The following is a 17,167-nucleotide window of genomic DNA, read 5'->3' as shown; positions in this document are numbered from 1 at the left end:
TAGAGACTGACAAAAAAAATTCTACTTCCAAGTGCCAGCGGATGGTAAAACGTATTGATTTTCTGACTACATTTCTTCTTTTGCTATAGCTGTGTAGTTGAATTTTTTCCAGTTCACTACTTAATTCAAGTGCCTCAGGAGAACTGTAAAGTTGTAGGAGATTTAGTCTCATTCTTTCCTGTCTTCTGTGTAAAAGTGAAAAGCTGACCTTAGGGGTGAGATACAGCATGTGCTTGCAGGGGTAAAATGTGCATTTAGACAGCTCGAACATGGCACTAAAGTGGCTAAATATCAACATGCAGTGTTGTAATCCAGACGTAATGGGTTAAATGCAACTTGAAAGGGGTTATTTTACCAGTTCTGTTTTTCAGTAGGAGGTCCCAAATGGATCTTCTAGAGTAGGGGTCCACTCCAGAGGTGGGCTCGTCCAGGATGACGACCTTTGACCCTCCAACAAATGCCATGGCAACTGACAGTTTCCTCTGCATACCACCTGTAATGTGCCAGAGACAGATGCTTACCCTATGAACCCTTGGCAATTTTTAGGACAATTTACATACTGTACCTTATCTTTTTCAGTCTAGGGTAACCAGACCCTTCATCATTTGATATGATAACACTTGCAGATGTTTTATATTTGCGTTTATATTTGTACATGTATGTCACTATGAAATAATGACTGCAGAGATAGCACTTCATAATTGTGAAGGACAGATTGTCTGGAATCTGGCAATTTTTAATCTGTCCTGAGATGGTGAGATACTCTGTGCTTTAAAATTGGAAAGAAAAACACATGCATAGGCCTAAAGGAAATAAATGTCGTTGTTGTACTTACTGAAGTGTTCACATAGAGTAGTGTACTTGCAAGAGGTGGCAAACAGGCAAAACCAGTTCTGCTCTTTCTTGTGATATGATGCTAACATGTCCCTAATATCAATCATAACAAATAATGACTGTATTCATATAAATATATGTACATTTCTAGATATTAACAAATCTATGCAATGATGAGTTCACGAGTAGTTAAATCAAGGTAATGGATAGATGCAGAGCTATATGCAGGTTGTAGCTATGAGAAATCTGATGCTAATTACAAATGATTTCTTCTCACAACACTTAATTGCATAGACAAGCAACTGGGATTGTTAGAAAGGTCAAGTTGTGCAGTTTCATTTGATGTGTGCTCCATCTTGCTGCAAAAAATGCTTTGAAAGCAAGTCAACTGAGAAGGGATGTGAATTTGGATGGAAGGCACATTTGTTCTATAGCAAAAGAGGCACAACAATGTAAAGATAAATGAAATAATTTCACCCCCTCTTTCACACAGAAACAAATGGTCAACCTGAGAGGTTCTGAGCCTCGTCGTCTCTCTTGTGAGGCAGCCCAAGGTCCACTAGCATGTCCTCGACCTCCCTTTCTGCCTCCTCCTGGGTTCGACCCTTCAGCAGTGAGTAGAACAGGATGTGCTCCTCCACTGTGAGACTGTGATAAAAACAGGGCAGCAGTAATATGTTTACATAAAAAGTGCAAAATTGCTGCTTTGGCTGTTTTTCTCTGTGTGAAAGCTTTAAAACAACTGCTGACTATATTTTTGAAGATTGCATATTGATTTTTGACAAAGTCTTTTTCTCACTTCATTAAAACTAAACCATTTTTAACTTAACAACTATTAACAAGTCAAATATAATCAATAAGTCATTTTTGTCTCTTCCTTCTTTCATTGTTTCTTGCTGTGACTCAAAGTGTCTTTGGTAAAGCAGGTCATCTTTTGACGTATTCACACTGAACTGATTCGAGTATTTGAAATGTAACTCACTGTTTGAAGAGGATGTTGTATTGAGGGCACATCCCCATAGAGGTGCGGATGATGTCTATGTCAGTTCTAATGTCTCTTCCATTAATATAGGCTGTGCCAGATGTAGGAGGGTAGAGCCCAGTCAGGATGGACCTGTAGAAAAAGACAAACATTCAGAATCAGTGTCATGAAACAGGTGATACCGACATTTGGGTAAATCATTCAGTTGCAAACCACATTCAGTTTAAATCTAAGGTGAAGAAAGGGGTTCTCTAAAAGGCTAATTTATCCAACTTTCTGCCTGTAAAATTGCTACCAAGCTGTGAACCTTTACTGCACTTAGAAAAATAAGGTATTTGTTGTTTCCTAAATCTAAATTCAGCTTACATTGTTGTGGTTTTGCCAGCCCCGTTGTGCCCTAAGAAGGATGTGATCTGTCCCTCGAAGAAATTGATGTTGAGGCCGTTGACAGCTGGACGCGATCGTCCATCAAACACCTTTACCAGATCCTGAATGCACACCCCCATTGCCAGGCCCACTGGGTCTGGCTCAAAGAACAACTGGCCTACATTGGGAAATAGAGACAAAACTTAATTGTAATATAATGGAAGACACAACATAATTATGGGCTCAGACTTTCCTCTAAATTAAAAAATAATCACGTTGGATGAAAACTGCTGTGAAAGGAAGCTACAAAACCAACATTAAAAGAAAAAGATATTTTATTCCACCAATGTGGATGGATATTTTACCAAACCAGAACATTCAGTGAGTGGAATATAAGATTCAGAATCATGCCAAATAGTGTGAATTCATATGAAATATCTTAAAATGAGCCCTTTGCATTCACAGCGGAAGTAGGGGCCTTTCCTTGGAGACCACAATGTTGCACCGCCATGTTTCTACAGTAGCCCAGAACAGACAAACCAAACAGTGGCTCTACAGAGGGCTGTTCATGTTCTTTTTTTTTTTTTGTAAATACCTAATTTGTTAGGATTGGTTGTTTACTTGCTTGTTTGAGTTTTTTTTTTCTTTCTAACACTTCTTGGCTTCCCCTGGTAACCTTGTGTTTAAGGTAACAATGCTATGAACGATTTCCTCAAGCAAAGTGTGCTGTAAGACTTATGGAAAATGTGCATAAGGTATGTTTATTATCTTATTGCCAATAGTCCCAGACATCTGACTGTGAATAAAATCAGATGCAGACCTTGGAATGATAGGTTTGAGAACTCAAATCGAATGCCTTTATTGTCATTGCATGCACACATACAATGAAATTTCATGTCGCTCATAAAAGAAAAAAAAAAACTCAGTTTACTCTGCAAATTCACACACACATCCACATGCATGTAAAATAATAAATAAAGTAAATATGGTAAACATCTGTCACACTGTGAGATATGTTTAATGCATAACACCAATTTTCCATCTCCCTAATATCCGTTTTTACTTGTTACACTTGTTGATCGACATCCATTTTCATGCAACCACACCATTTGTCCCTGTCGTGCGACCTACTGACCAGTTTCCTTTCTGTCATGAAGATGCAGATGTGGTGTGTTTCCCTGCCTGTCCACCAGATGTCCTCAGAGTGTTCCCCACTATAGTGCACGATAGTGTCTGTCCCCAATCATGCCATTCCCCTCTGTGTAGTCTCCAGGTTTAATCTCTTTAGTGCAGTAAATGAGTCAGTGAGCTTCTGTCTGTGTTTGTGTCCTTACCTTCGTTCTGTGCATCCTGACCCTCCTCCTCCAGGTTTGGAGTATCCTGTTGTTGTTTCATCTGCTCCCTCTCTCTCTCCAGGCGATCTCTCTTACTTTGGTGCTTGCAGGTTTTTCGGCTGGCTGAGCCATTACAGGTGTATGTCTCTGGTGTGCCTCTGCTCTCAACATCGTTCTCTTGGTTCTCTTGTTCAGGCTGTTGAGGAACTGAAGGGAACAGTTTGTACAGTCATTTCCTTGTTAGGATCTTTTTGATGAGTTTCGTCTGGTTTTTGGGGAAAGTTTACATCTTGCAGCCAACTATAATGGGCCTGTGGAGTAAGTGGGTCTAGAAATGTAGAATAATAATGTTTTATAACTGACTTCTTGAAATCTACTTGTTGGTTAATAAAATCATCAGTGTGAAATCTCAGTTCTCAACCTGCACTTACATAGTTTGAAAACAATTTGGTTTACCACATACTATGTTTCTTGCTTGCATGTTGTATTTGGGCATTATTTCATGGTATGGCACTTTGTCATATTATGAAAGGGTCATTAGGATATAAGATGTAGAGCTGCAGCCATTCTAGCTTTAGTAAGGATTTTACTTTTCAATCAAAGTTGGGGGGAAAAAAGTGCACTTTATTTCTTCATTTAAACATCACACTGGGTGGGATAAACCACAGTATGATTAGAGGGACCATTCTTTAAAGAGAGGAACTGCTTTTTGTGCTGGCAAAAACACACTCCACTTATCTTTGTTTTACTAAGCTGTTGATTCCATTTTCTGCTCTTGGTGTGTTGGAAGGGGCAAGAGAGAAAAACAAATGACAAGAGTCTTCCACTGGTCATAAGATACCCTGTCTATCCCCACTGTATTTAAAGCAATGGATAAGGACAGGTATTCACCTCTGTGACTCAAGTTTTAAAATGAAAAACACTGAGTCATAGCGCTGATGTTGCGTTGACTAACCTTGATCAGCCATATCTGTGTGTGAGGCTGTAGGTCTTTGCCAGTATGAGGGCTGGAATGGAAAGTAGAATGGCCGACCAATGCCATACTGTCCTGTAGAGGAGAAATACACTTTAATTCTCAGTTCAACAAACTCATAGTACAGTCGAAGTGTCCTTGGGCAAGACACTGAACCCGAAGTTGCTCTCAATGGCAGGCTAGCGCCTTGCATGGCAGCTCTGTCACCATTGGTGTATGAATATGTGTGTGAATGGGTGAATGAGAAACATTGTAAAGCGCTTTGAGTGTCGCAAAGGTAGAAAAGCGCTATGTAAGTGCAGACCATTTACCATTTACGAAGTATTACAATACACTACACTGTATATCATACAATATATAATCAGCCCAACCTGGAAAAACATTGTCCAGATACCAGGCCAGGACTCCGTAGAGGACAGCATCGAACATCATCATGAGGATGGAGGTGAGGAAGGAGTAAGTGTCTTTCTCTAATGGGCTGGTCTGGATGGTGTCCCACTGCAGACCCACACCCTGCTCCTCATAGCGTGACAGGTACTCTGTCCCGAAGCCAAAGGCTACTGGAGACAGCAAGCTCTAGAATAGTAAAGGGATGCACAAAGGAGACTTACTTGGTTTAGTTACAAATTTTGCAGAATAAATACAGGCTATGTGGTAATGAGATTCAGCTCAGCTTTGCCATTTCCATATATTTTGTAATTCGGGGGAAATCTATATGTTCTACCAAGACAGCACAAACAGATAACCTTCCTGCCTATATGCTAGAACTGTTATTATACCTGTATCAGAGTAAGTTTTTACAGAGAGTTTGTTTTATGAGGATATTTTAGTATGCATAATCCCCCTGAAGATACACAATTTAATTTTTTTAATACCTCCTAACCTTTCATGGTAGGTACTGAAAGAGTGCCTGCGTGTTTGTTTGATTTTAATAAAGTCCCTAGACAAAAAGTAAACATACTGCAGCCATTTTCATGTTCTTGGTGATGCGGTCTTGCCAGGCAACACAGAGGATGTGGGGCAGGTAGAGGGTGAAGTAGATGATGCCACTGCAGGCAGCTGCCAGGTTGGCCTTGCTGAAGAACACACTCATCAGAAAACACTGCAGGATGGTGGCCACAGTGAAAGTCAGCAGGAAGAAGAAGACAAGGATCGGATTGCTGTAATTCAGCACCTTCCCACCCTGAGATAAAAGGAGACATAAGGGGTGTGAATATCCCTTTAATTTACCTTTACTTATCAACACACAAATTAAGATTGGAACTACTGGCTGTATGAGTAAAACATTTTCTCTCAAAAAAGACATGTTTTGTATCACCCACAAGAGGGCGCCATTAGACCCTACAAAACATGAGCCCTCCAAATCAGGTAACAAAACATGTCCCTGTTGTCACATTCAACATGGCCTCCCTCTTTCATCTTCTCACTCTAACTCTTCTGTTTTCTCACCATGATGATGGAGGTGAGCAGAGCTGTGCTTGCAGTCATCATGATGAAGCTGTCAATGAACCATGTGTACCAAATGACTCCGTTGTCGACTCCCATGGCTTTGAGGGTCTCTTTCAGGCGCAGCTCCTTCTCCAGCACAATGTTCTTTACAGTCATGGACACAGAGTAGATCCAGGCCAGCACCATGAACATCGGGAAGCAGCGGTTCAATGTAATCATAAAACTGGAGAAGAGAGGAAGGATGAGAAGTAGAGTTAGGATGTGATGCCAGTGATTTCATATTCTGTCAACACAAATATACTGCATATAGTAACCTTTCTTTCAGTAAAACAGAAGAGGAGCACACGTTGCACAAAAAAATGTGGATTCTAGGGAGAAATCTCAAATCCTCTGAGTTTAGGACTTCAAATTTTAAAACTCTGCCACCTGCAGTGGTAATAAAAAGAAAACACTGTGATATAAAGACATCAGTGCTGTTGCCCACTCATATTTCCCTGTTTTGCTCCAACCATGTCAAAAAGTCTAGTGTCAGAGACACACCAACATCCACTACTTATATGATCGACAATTACATGAGGTGACCCGTAAACTCACAGGTCATCTACATAACATGGATATGGCATCTGCTGGACGTAGACCCCGAGCGGCCAGTCGTTGCCTGTGTGAAGCTTGATGATGCTGTGTTCGATCATGTCCTGCAGGTAGGCAAAACCTCCCCAGATGTACCTCTGGTCCTCCATGGGATCTGCTCTGGGACCAGGATCCCAGTATCTGAAAGAGAACAGACAGAGTACCTGATAGATGCCTGTAAATTCCAGAGATGATGTTGCTTCAGGATCATTCTTTACCAATGTATTCGGGCTTTTGTTGTATGATATAATCCCAATGACAATCTTCATTCAAATTTTTGTAATATTAAAACATCCCGTAGCAAAAGTCTCTAAAGCCACACACACCATGTACACTGTTTTTACTTAAGCGGATAAGTCTGAGTCAAACCCCTCCTACAATCTGATTATTCAATTGTATAGAGACAGGGCTCCCACTGGGTCCATTATAGCCTGCTGGTGTGTTGTAAACATCTAAAACTGTTTGTTCACCCCAGGGGCTACTCACACACTGTCTGCTTATGAATGGGACATCAAAGGGAAAGGAAAATGCATGTAAGAGCTGCATGTGAGAGGATGAAAGGGCAGGTAACGAGTTAATATGGGGCCACTAATAAAACTTTGTAAGACACATTGAAGCCAGCTGGAGAAGCTTTTCCTCCTTTAAGGAATGTGACGAATCCATATAAATTGCCTCATTAATACAGCTGTAACAACATGAAAAAATGTAGGAATGACAGGTCGTTACAGTTATTTGGTGCTTTAAATGTTACTGTTTAGCTCCAATCTAACTACCATGAATAGCCTTTTGTTCTTCTCTACCAAAAAGGTTCATACCCTAATTTTTTGTGCTTTGTGTTTGTAAAACACCCAAAAAGATTGGGTATCAGATTGAAGGAGAAAAATATGTCGTGGTCACACTTGGAAACTATAGAAACAGTACAACTTGCTACAGGGAGCTAGAAGTAGTCATTTAGTTTTATGTAAAGGGGTCACAAGCCAGAAAGGTTGAGTAGTCCTTGTACAAAAACATCCATCCATACAGCAGTGACTGACCTGTCTTTGATCTTGTTCGTACGCTCCACTGCATCAATGTCCATGCGGATTTTGTACTTGACATGTGGGGGAACACTTGTGGTCCAGGGATACATGTCCATGAAGACAACACCAGCCCAAAACTTATTCTCCTCCAGCAGGTATAAGGCCTGATGGGTCATTTGAGACTCATCTGTGTAGGCTACAAATTTATCCAGACTAATGCACTACAAGCAGAGAAGCAGAAAAAAGAGACAAGATGTGGCATTTAGATTTAGAAATAATTAATATTTCTAATGTGTGCTTGGTTGTTTTAACCTTTTAAGCAGTGATGTTTTTCAGGTGCTAGCTGACCAAAGAACAAATATGGTCCTCTACAATGTCAGTGTTGCTGTAACTGTCTGTGAGTGCATGTGAATGTCCAAAAAAAATCTGGACCTCAGTATTACAATGTTTTGGGAGCTAAGGCGAGCATCAGATTATTTGACTTGTGTAGTTATTTTGGAATGTGCTATTTCTTTAAAAAAAAATAAAGAAATAAAAATAAATATTTTCAAGTATTTCATTCAGCTAAAGTTCTTTATATGGCAGCCTGTTTTTGTAGCAAGAAAAGTTGCATTTATTAGTGATATTATTTGACTAAATAAACGTTTTAGAGGAAAATATTCCTCTATTTATATTCCTTAAACTTGGGTAATGGCATTCTGTGAACGCATCATTTCAGGTCTGTAGCAAAAATTCCAAGTTTTTTTGTCACCAGAAAAACATCCAGCTCTATTGACAGATTCAGCAGACTGTGTGGAGTTAAGTCCCATTCATTATTCTGTGTATAACAAGCAATGCTTTTCACTAAAGTGATCTGGTGACATGGGGAAATCTGAGCCACCACATTCATTCAACACTGACACAAACAGGTTCACACATACATGCAGGAAAGCAAAATGCATAAAGCATACTGACATCTATCTAAACACACATGAGCACAACTCTCACACGATGTCTTTTTCTGACACAATGTCTTTTTCTCACAGATACTATCTCACATGTGTAATTGCCATGTGAAACTCCCACCCTGCACACACACACACACACACACACACACACACACACATAAATACTCAGCTCTCTAACATCCGCATGTAAACTGTGTCTAATGTCTCCATTCACATTACTGTACAATACCCTGAGACACTCAAAGAAAGAAGAGAGACTACTTCCTATTCATCTTTATGTGACCATACATTCACGAGACAACAATGTTCACTCGGAGATGGGCTGAGAAGAAAGAGCCTCACTGATACACATGTTCCAGTGGGATTTCAGTGTGAAGCACAACCCCCTGACAGATTGAGAGGATCTGATGCTAACTGCGGCAGCTATCCTATGGCCCAAAGCGAGCTGACAGCTATATCTAATTGGCTAAATCCTGGGTTTGTTTGTGGGGCTCTTCAGGGTCTTGCCGCTGAACTTGACATAGACAAAGGACAGATTGAGATGCCTGCACTGATAGGGTTCTTTTTAAAATCCCAACCCCTGCCCCCTTTTAAATTAGACAGGAGAGAGGAAAGGCGTGAAGGATGGATAGAGTGATTTGCCCTCTTTTATATTGCAGGCGCAGGGGGCCTGTTTCAATGCAAGGCCATACCCTAAAACACCACTGAGCTCATGAGAGGGGGGACTCATTTCCAACTACTCTCTACTTTATCACGAGCTCCACAATAGCAGCAAAGGAGGGGGGTGACAGCAGGCTTGTTCTCTCCACCTTTCCGACTACTGGACGGGAGAGCGGTTCTAAAGCCATGCTAGTTGGTTTGATCCATTTCAAAAGGCAATTGTCAGGGAGCTGACCTGGAAGACTGATGCTCTTGTCTGTCTAACTGAGACTGAAACAAACAAAAAAGACTGAGCACCTAGTCCTGGGAACGTGTAGTGTTTGGCAAACAGGACCTAGAATGAACCACAGCAATAGACAGGTTCCTCACCTCCCCATATTGGTTGAACATGCGTATGATCTGGTCAGTGATGTTAAAAATGTTCCTCCAGTCAAAGTTTGGCATTCCTGCCTCCCTCTCCTCTTCTGGACCACTGTACAAGAAGTTGAGAATGTCTCTTGTGGTGAAGTCTGTTTCCACCAAACTGTTGTCCATGAAGTCCATCACAGTCGGGTTCCTCAGGGTGTCCTGTAGCAACAGAGACAAGAGTGAGTTACTGTACATAATATAAATATGTAATATTCACACATAATCCATCTGACTGAATCATGTGTAACATAAAGGACAATTAAAAACACCTTTGAATAATTGTGCTGAAAAAGTAAAATAAATCATAAATCTGATTAATTCTCATCTGATTTACTAATTTTCTAAATGTCAGGGGCACTGCATTTTCAACTGAATGTAAATATCTGGAAGCTGCCGTTGGCAAACATACTAGCTAGACGTGGACATAGAAGGTAAAGCCAGATTTATTTATATTTTTATTTTGTTAAATAAACTGCCCAAGACAAATTCTTCTGTTTGGGACTTGGGAAGAGTATCAGGCTTTTCCAGCAAAAAAAGGCTAAAAAGAAGAAACAACTCTACATATTTGGTTAAATTTGACTTAAAGCTATTTCATGATTTGGTGTTCACACCTCCGCTAATGGTTGGTTCTAACATTGGATATGTTATAATTAAGGCTCATTTAAATTGAGCATTATGTATTCTGTAATACTACATTTAAAATATCGTCACATTTATTGAATGTGTAGAGGATTCTGCACTACACGTCTTTTTACATTACATTTAGTGTGCAGATATGTGCAATATCCATACCCTGATCATGTTCATCTGAACACTGTTGTGGAAGAAAGCTTGCAGCTGAGGTCCCACCTCTTCCCAGGCCTTGGCCATGTTCCGGAGCCTCTCGAGCTCCTCAAACGTTGTGTTGGCCTTGACACACACAAATACACATGCAGGTCCCATCAGAATTGACATAAAATTGCCACAGTAGTATAGCAACAATCAAGAAGTATAACTGACCGAGTGCCTTGGTCTTGGTCTTTTGCTAATAATACTGTCAATAATGAGTCATGTAGGGTTTTCTGTTGTATGAGAGTAATGTCAGCTGATATATATGAGGTCTATAAAACCCAACATTTATTTTGTCTGAGCTCCAAACTGCAATATTTTTTAAAACAACACAGATAGCAACAGTCACATTAGGTTATTTTGCTGAATTCTCATTACCAAAACGCCCCTTGAAAGTGACATCTGTTTTGTCAGACGTAACCAGAGACATGACAGATCTATTTATCCTTTCACTACTGCACTCACACATTCAGTTTATTGTTTAATTCTCCTCATATCTTCTCTTTCCTCACACTGCTGTAGACTGTCAGCCCCCCTTCTTTTCTTCCTGCAGTAGCCAGCTCATTCCAATGAAGGGAGGGGGTTTGTATGCATCTACACAGATACTGAGTGTGTTGAAAGAAATGAAGAGCGAGAGAAAAAGTGAGTAGAGAAAGGGAGAGAGGTGAAGGGTCGGGCTGGAGGTGGTCTCTCTTACATTCTTTAATATCTTGCGGACGGCAGGGGAGTCAGGGGTGTACAGGATCTTTCCCATCAGCAGGGGCTTGACTGAATTCCACACAATTTTTGTGACAGGGTTGGACTCTAGGGTCTCCATCAGGCCATTGCAGAAGGGAGCTAAGTTGACAAAAAATGGCAAAAATTTTCAATGAAGAAGAGACAAAAAGAGAGATGGAAAAGAGGTGAAATAATGATCATCATGGATAATAATTCAAATAATGATTCTTTCTTATGTTCTTCAAAGCTGTCCACCATTCAGATGCCATCAGTTAAGTTATCAGTAAAAGATTACAAATATGCTAAAGTAGCCCTTTGCTAGTTATCAATCACTTTTCTGGTATAATTGTTGTAGCATTTGATGTAGCAGACACCTTATCAACCTCTGTGAAACCTGTGAAATGTTTTTTTGCTTTATAAAATGGACACCCAGCTGGAAAAAGGAAAACTACATGTGAAAAGCAGCGAGATAGTTCAAGGAAATAAAGAATTAAAAGAATGAAGTAAAGTGTATCTTTGTAAAAACAGCTTTTCCTTTTTTTTGTGAAGTTTATTTGACAAGAATTATATAGTTTAGCTACAGCAGCTCCTTGTCCAAAACAGCTAGGAAAACTCGATGATGATGATGAAACAGTATGATCAAAAATTTAAAGTGCCCTGAAAAAATATGAGCATTCATAGCTCCATGACAACTAGGCTCGTGTCATCTTTTGATGATCATGTGCCTTTAGGAAACAGCCTTTAAGGAAAAAGTTACAAAATAAACACAATTCTTGTAGTATCTGCAAAATACTATTAGATATTCCTATTAGAGTGCTAGAAGTCTAAGGCACATATCCTTAAGTACAGGAAATAAAATGGAATAGGGACATTTAAATAGTAGTCGACAATCTTTACTTACTGGCTGTATCATCATAGACATAGTTGTGGCTTTTGGTCCCATTGACCCCAAGAAAGACCTTGTAGTTGTTGTCCTCATACCAGTTGAAGGACAGCACCCTGGAGCCCCCTCCCTCTGGATATCCGCAGAAGAGGCTTGACACACTGGACATCAGCTGGGTGAAGGAAGTTGGACCTCCAGTTTGGAACAGAGAGGACACAACCTTCAGGAGCTCCTGAGAGCTCTCCTGTTCCATCAGCTGTGCAAGACACAGAGAGGCCCAGTTAAAAGAGATTCATCTCACCCATTAACCTGATTACGTTTCAAGACAAAGCACAAATACTTATTTGAACTTTGTCTTTCCTTAATACATGGGAAGTACAAATTTAACACAAACAGGACCAGAACTGCAATTCAAAGACAAGGATCTTTACACAATGAGGGTTCAGTCCGCACCATCGAGCAGCGATCTACACTCTAGGGGTCACATGGCTTACAAGGCTGAACTTCGGCACAGCAGTGGTTTTACCTAAAGGCTAATATTAGCATGTTAGCATGCTCACAATGACAACATGCGCTAATTAGCACTAATCACAAAGTACTAGTGGAGTAGCGGGGAGGTCAGGAGATCATCTGGGGATAATGAATGTCTGAACTCTGAACAAAACTTCATGGCAGCTCCTTCTATACATTTTTGAACAGTGTCATTCCTTGAGCCATAATGGAACAGTTTCAAATAAATGATTTTTTAATTTTCTTTTGTGTATAATGTACTCATGCGTTAGCATGGAGCATCATCACTTACAAGACAAATACAATTTTAAGGCATAAACAGCAGGTTCACTAAGCAGACTACATCTCAAAGAACTTTACAAAAAGATCAAATCCAAAGACTGGACAGCCTCAGATTAAATTGAGACATTTTTCTGAGGTAGTTGTTGCTGTACTGTTCAGTATAGAAAAGTAGTTTTATTATTAAAAATAACATGGTTTATTTGAAAGCAAATAAAGTGTGCTCTTGTACTATTAAGTCACACTGTCTTATTAACTATGATGATGTGATAACACCAAAAATACCAGCTACCACACTAAAATTTTTAAAATGATTTGTCCTAGGTCTGATGTAGAGTGCACACATCAACACTAAATGGGTTGCTGTATGTGCTGTCCCTCTGACCCCAACTAGTCAACCAGCTTCAATATTCTTTGACTTATGTCTAGTCTGTAGTCGTGCCATGCAACACCAAATATTATCAAACCTCCAGCAAGATGAATGGATGTAAGGTATTTCTGGGAGGTGTAAATGATTATTTTTGAGCTATTTGACCTTTATCAGATAATTATATACAAGGCAGGGATATTTATGCTCTTCATATTCATTCATACCCTGAGAAATTCATAACATAAATGATTATGCGAAAACAGTAGTTCGAAAGATAAGCAAACATGTTGGAGAGACGCCTCTCGTCACATAACAGGGATAGTCGAAGGGTGGACTAAATATCCTCCTATTGACAGAACAAAAATAACTTTGCAGTTCTCCCCACTATGTGACATTTGTACCATTTCCTCTCTAATAATATATGGAGGAGGTTGCCAATAAGTGTAGTTTTATGTTTGAGTAGGTGTTAGTGTGGATAGTACGATATTGCTCCAAAGATATTATCAGAAACCATCCCATAATGAATTTAAACTGACATGAACTCATATAGAATCACATTGGGTAGAGTTAAGTTCATATCATATTCAGATTTATTAGCACGGGTCAGTGTCGATAGCAGTGGAATGATTCATTTCTCTTCTACGTCGCCCACTTACAGCAAACTTTTATGTGTGAATATGCACACGTATGCACACACATGCTACAACACGGCCCTATTTTCTGTTGTTCTCACTCCGTCTTCCTCCATTCTCTTATTTATTATTTCACATAAACATGCAGCACGCACTCACATACTGAACTGAAAGGAAGGAAAGGTGGGTAATGAGAGCATTTGGCTCGCCTTTCTGTCACCACGGTGATACAAAGGTCCCACCTTCAGGATGTGTCACCTCAAAGGAATGTCCCTCTCTCTTTCTCTCTCTCTCCCTCTGCCTCCCACCCCTCTCTTTCTTTTCTCACCCCTGGCTAAGGTGATGATGGGATACACTTGCCCCTAGGGACATGCAGTGAACGTGCAGAAACACACATCTCAATCATTTGTGTGTGTGTGTGTGTGTGTGTGTGTTTCCCACAGCAGAGATCAAATACATACACACATTAATATATAGCATATGCAAGAATGTATTCTATGTGATTCTATTTCTTTTAATATGTCCACAGCTAAGTAGCTCTGGGAGTTCGATCTGTTTTCACTTTCTATTGTATCCTATTGTGTTTCTCCATAGTATATCTTTTATTCTATTAATTTCTATTGTGGCTATTCTGAGTATTTCTCTGTAACATCCCCTTTCTCGTACTCTATACCATCTTGGCCAACTCTATTGTGTTCAACTTCTCTAAACTATCTACAGTATTCTCTTCGGCTACATTACTGTTCCATTCCACTGTGATTTCTATTTGGCATGTATTCATTAATAACACATCCACCTGCACAGTTGCATGCATGCACCATGCATGAATGCGTATACACACAGCCTCCCACACTTATGTCAGCTTACAGAGACGTATCAGCACTTGCACACTTACACATGTAGGTTGTTAAACACACATATGCAACCCCAACATTGTTGAGCCCATCACTCAGCCTCCTCTGTGAACAGGGAGCAGCGGAAGAGGCGAGTTTCCTGCAGGACTAAAAATACTGATGCCTGTGATCCTGCAGAACTGAGGAGAAGAGGAGTGTAGAGAAGCAGGAGTGGAAGGGATTGATGGCCTTTGCAGCACTTACAAGTTGGATCCTCTCCGATGTTGCCTTTAGAACCCAACCCCAGAAATGCAGGTCAATCCCCTCAGAGCTGCTGTTTAAAACCTTGGGCATCTGAGGAAACAAAGTCACAAGATGCATTGGAGGAAAAATATCTATTCAGAATTAAATAAGATGAATATGGATGAAATGAGAGATTTAAACACAACTGGCCATTTGTTCTTTTGTGTCAAACTCATCTGTGCTGTTTGTATGTCATGTCCCACGGATACTTTAGACATTCAGTCCAGCAAGAAACTAAGTAAACAACAACCTTAAAGCACTGGAAACTTCCAGCAAGTGTTTGTTACCACAAAAGGAAACCATTTTTTGCACACTTTTTTAATGGAAATTAGAACAAGCAGCTTAGTTGGCAAAACCCCATCAAATTGTCCAATCCAATCTTATTTGTTCAAGCATTTTTGATCTAACATGTATTCATAAAGGCACAGTGCACTTTCATAAACCTTGATATACTTGAGATCCATCCGTTGTTTGATACAGGACCACACTAACATTATTCCCCTACATCTCCTTCGCTAAATTCATGTTCTTGATAAACCATCAACATTAGGTGTTAGAAAATGCCTGGTCAGGGCACAGTGCTGAGGGCAAGGAAACGCTTAGCGCCAAGACAAACACACTCATGCGATATCCTTCCTCTCACATTCCTTGTGCCTGCATTTCGATGAACAAAGGAAGAAGGGAGGCAGTACGGTGAGAGGGAAAGAGAGAAAGCGAGGGAATAGGAAGAGAGGGTATGAAGAGGTTGATAGGAGAAAGGAATCTAAAGTGCAATGAGGGGAAGAAAGTTGTTACAAGGAAGAGGTCAGTGTGGTAATGGGCTTTAAACTTAATGTAGCTAATGGGTTAAATGCAGGAATCCATCTAAGGTGCTACTGTACTACTAATACCAACCAAGGAGTATATGTGCTCAGTGCATGCAGCTGTCAAGAAGTTGTTTATTTGTCATATTTCTCTAATATTCACTGAAAAATGTCAACAAAAGGTGAATATGTATAGCAGTGTAATAGTAGTAGTGGTGACAGCAGTGTGCTATCTACTGTACTGGACTGCAATATATGTCAACCTTTTGTTGCATTTAAAGAATATTTCTGAATATGTATATAGGTGGATAACAAAACCTTACAAACTAGACAATGAATACACAGCTAAAGTGTTCGACAAATTAGAATTTCTGTTCTCACAAAGAAAAATGAAGCAGAAAAACAAAACATGGAGAGCAAATTACTCTGCAAATGCTCATTGGTTCTTATAGAATTTTAGAATTTATTTTGGGGTTTTGCTTTTAGTTTTTAAGTCTTAGTAGACTAGACCACATATTCTGGTCTCTTAAATGCAGAAGCAGAACTAAGATAAGGACCGAGATGCTGCATTCTGTGGCCTTGTAAGTCACAACACCTTTCCGTAGGAGGTGTAAGCATCAGATTGACTATACAACTTCAAATAAAACCTTAAAACTAGTCTTTTTAGGCTTACATTTCGGTAGTTTTTACACAGTTCCATGTAATTTACTGGTATCAATTTTCTAATCTTGTGTTTAACTACTGTTAGGAGGCAGGAGAGGGCTGGCTGGAGGAAGTTAATCCATTCAGGAGTTATTTCATTCCGGACCGACAAATGTTGCAATCCAAAAAGCCATGTCACAAACAAAATAAACTAAATATACTAAAGTACCACTAAAAAACACAAAGGAATAAATACTCATTGATTAAAAAAAAAGTAAGAAAGAGATGCAATACTCAAGATCTGGTCCAATCACTGCTTCTTAAAACCGTATGACTACTACATATCTCTCAGTGTTGTTTAATTATGGACCACCTTACAAACCATTTACACCAACTATTTCTATGACTTCAAGAGAGACAACATTAAAGCCACACCAATCTTGCCCCACTTCTTCAGTCCTACAGTCGAGTTGGTCAGGTGTGTTGGCTTAACTCTTCAGACAGGCACATATTGGTAATGTATTTATATGAGGAGTAGCATCTTGTCTTACAGAAGACCTCACAGGCTGTAGGCAGGCCCTGGCTAAGCCCATTAGAGAAACAGGCCAAGAGGGATAATGCCATGTGAACTCCCTGAGCCAGTCACCTGACTTTACCTGAATGCACACAAATAGTAAAGAAACTAAAGGGTCTCAAAGGAAAGGAGTATGAATACGGTGTAGTTTCTAGCTGCTTTTATCTGATGTTACTTTTGTTTTCTTGATT

At 39.9% G+C, this 17,167-nt stretch overlaps 1 protein-coding gene across 1 annotated transcript in view; it reads right to left on the bottom strand.

Annotated features, from left to right (window-relative positions):
- The window catches only part of LOC103353952 (retinal-specific ATP-binding cassette transporter-like), a 39,666-nt gene that overhangs the window by 19,167 nt on the left and 3,332 nt on the right, over positions 1-17,167 (bottom strand). The window contains exons 7-22 of the mRNA XM_008277158.1: positions 14,919-15,008; positions 12,049-12,286; positions 11,128-11,267; positions 10,395-10,511; positions 9,564-9,761; positions 7,603-7,808; positions 6,533-6,709; positions 5,939-6,161; positions 5,451-5,672; positions 4,861-5,065; positions 4,472-4,564; positions 3,517-3,723; positions 2,183-2,360; positions 1,817-1,948; positions 1,343-1,482; positions 356-493 (exon numbers count right to left, since the gene is read on the bottom strand). Coding sequence (XP_008275380.1) covers positions 356-493; positions 1,343-1,482; positions 1,817-1,948; positions 2,183-2,360; positions 3,517-3,723; positions 4,472-4,564; positions 4,861-5,065; positions 5,451-5,672; positions 5,939-6,161; positions 6,533-6,709; positions 7,603-7,808; positions 9,564-9,761; positions 10,395-10,511; positions 11,128-11,267; positions 12,049-12,286; positions 14,919-15,008 — 2,704 coding nt within the window. The remainder of the gene's footprint in view (positions 1-355; positions 494-1,342; positions 1,483-1,816; positions 1,949-2,182; positions 2,361-3,516; positions 3,724-4,471; positions 4,565-4,860; positions 5,066-5,450; positions 5,673-5,938; positions 6,162-6,532; positions 6,710-7,602; positions 7,809-9,563; positions 9,762-10,394; positions 10,512-11,127; positions 11,268-12,048; positions 12,287-14,918; positions 15,009-17,167) is intronic.

The sequence above is a fragment of the Stegastes partitus genome, unplaced genomic scaffold (assembly GCF_000690725.1).
Source record: "Stegastes partitus isolate 25-593 unplaced genomic scaffold, Stegastes_partitus-1.0.2 Scaffold90, whole genome shotgun sequence".
NCBI classification, from domain to species: domain Eukaryota; kingdom Metazoa; phylum Chordata; class Actinopteri; family Pomacentridae; genus Stegastes; species Stegastes partitus.
This window is presented reverse-complemented; position numbering and strand designations above follow the sequence as displayed.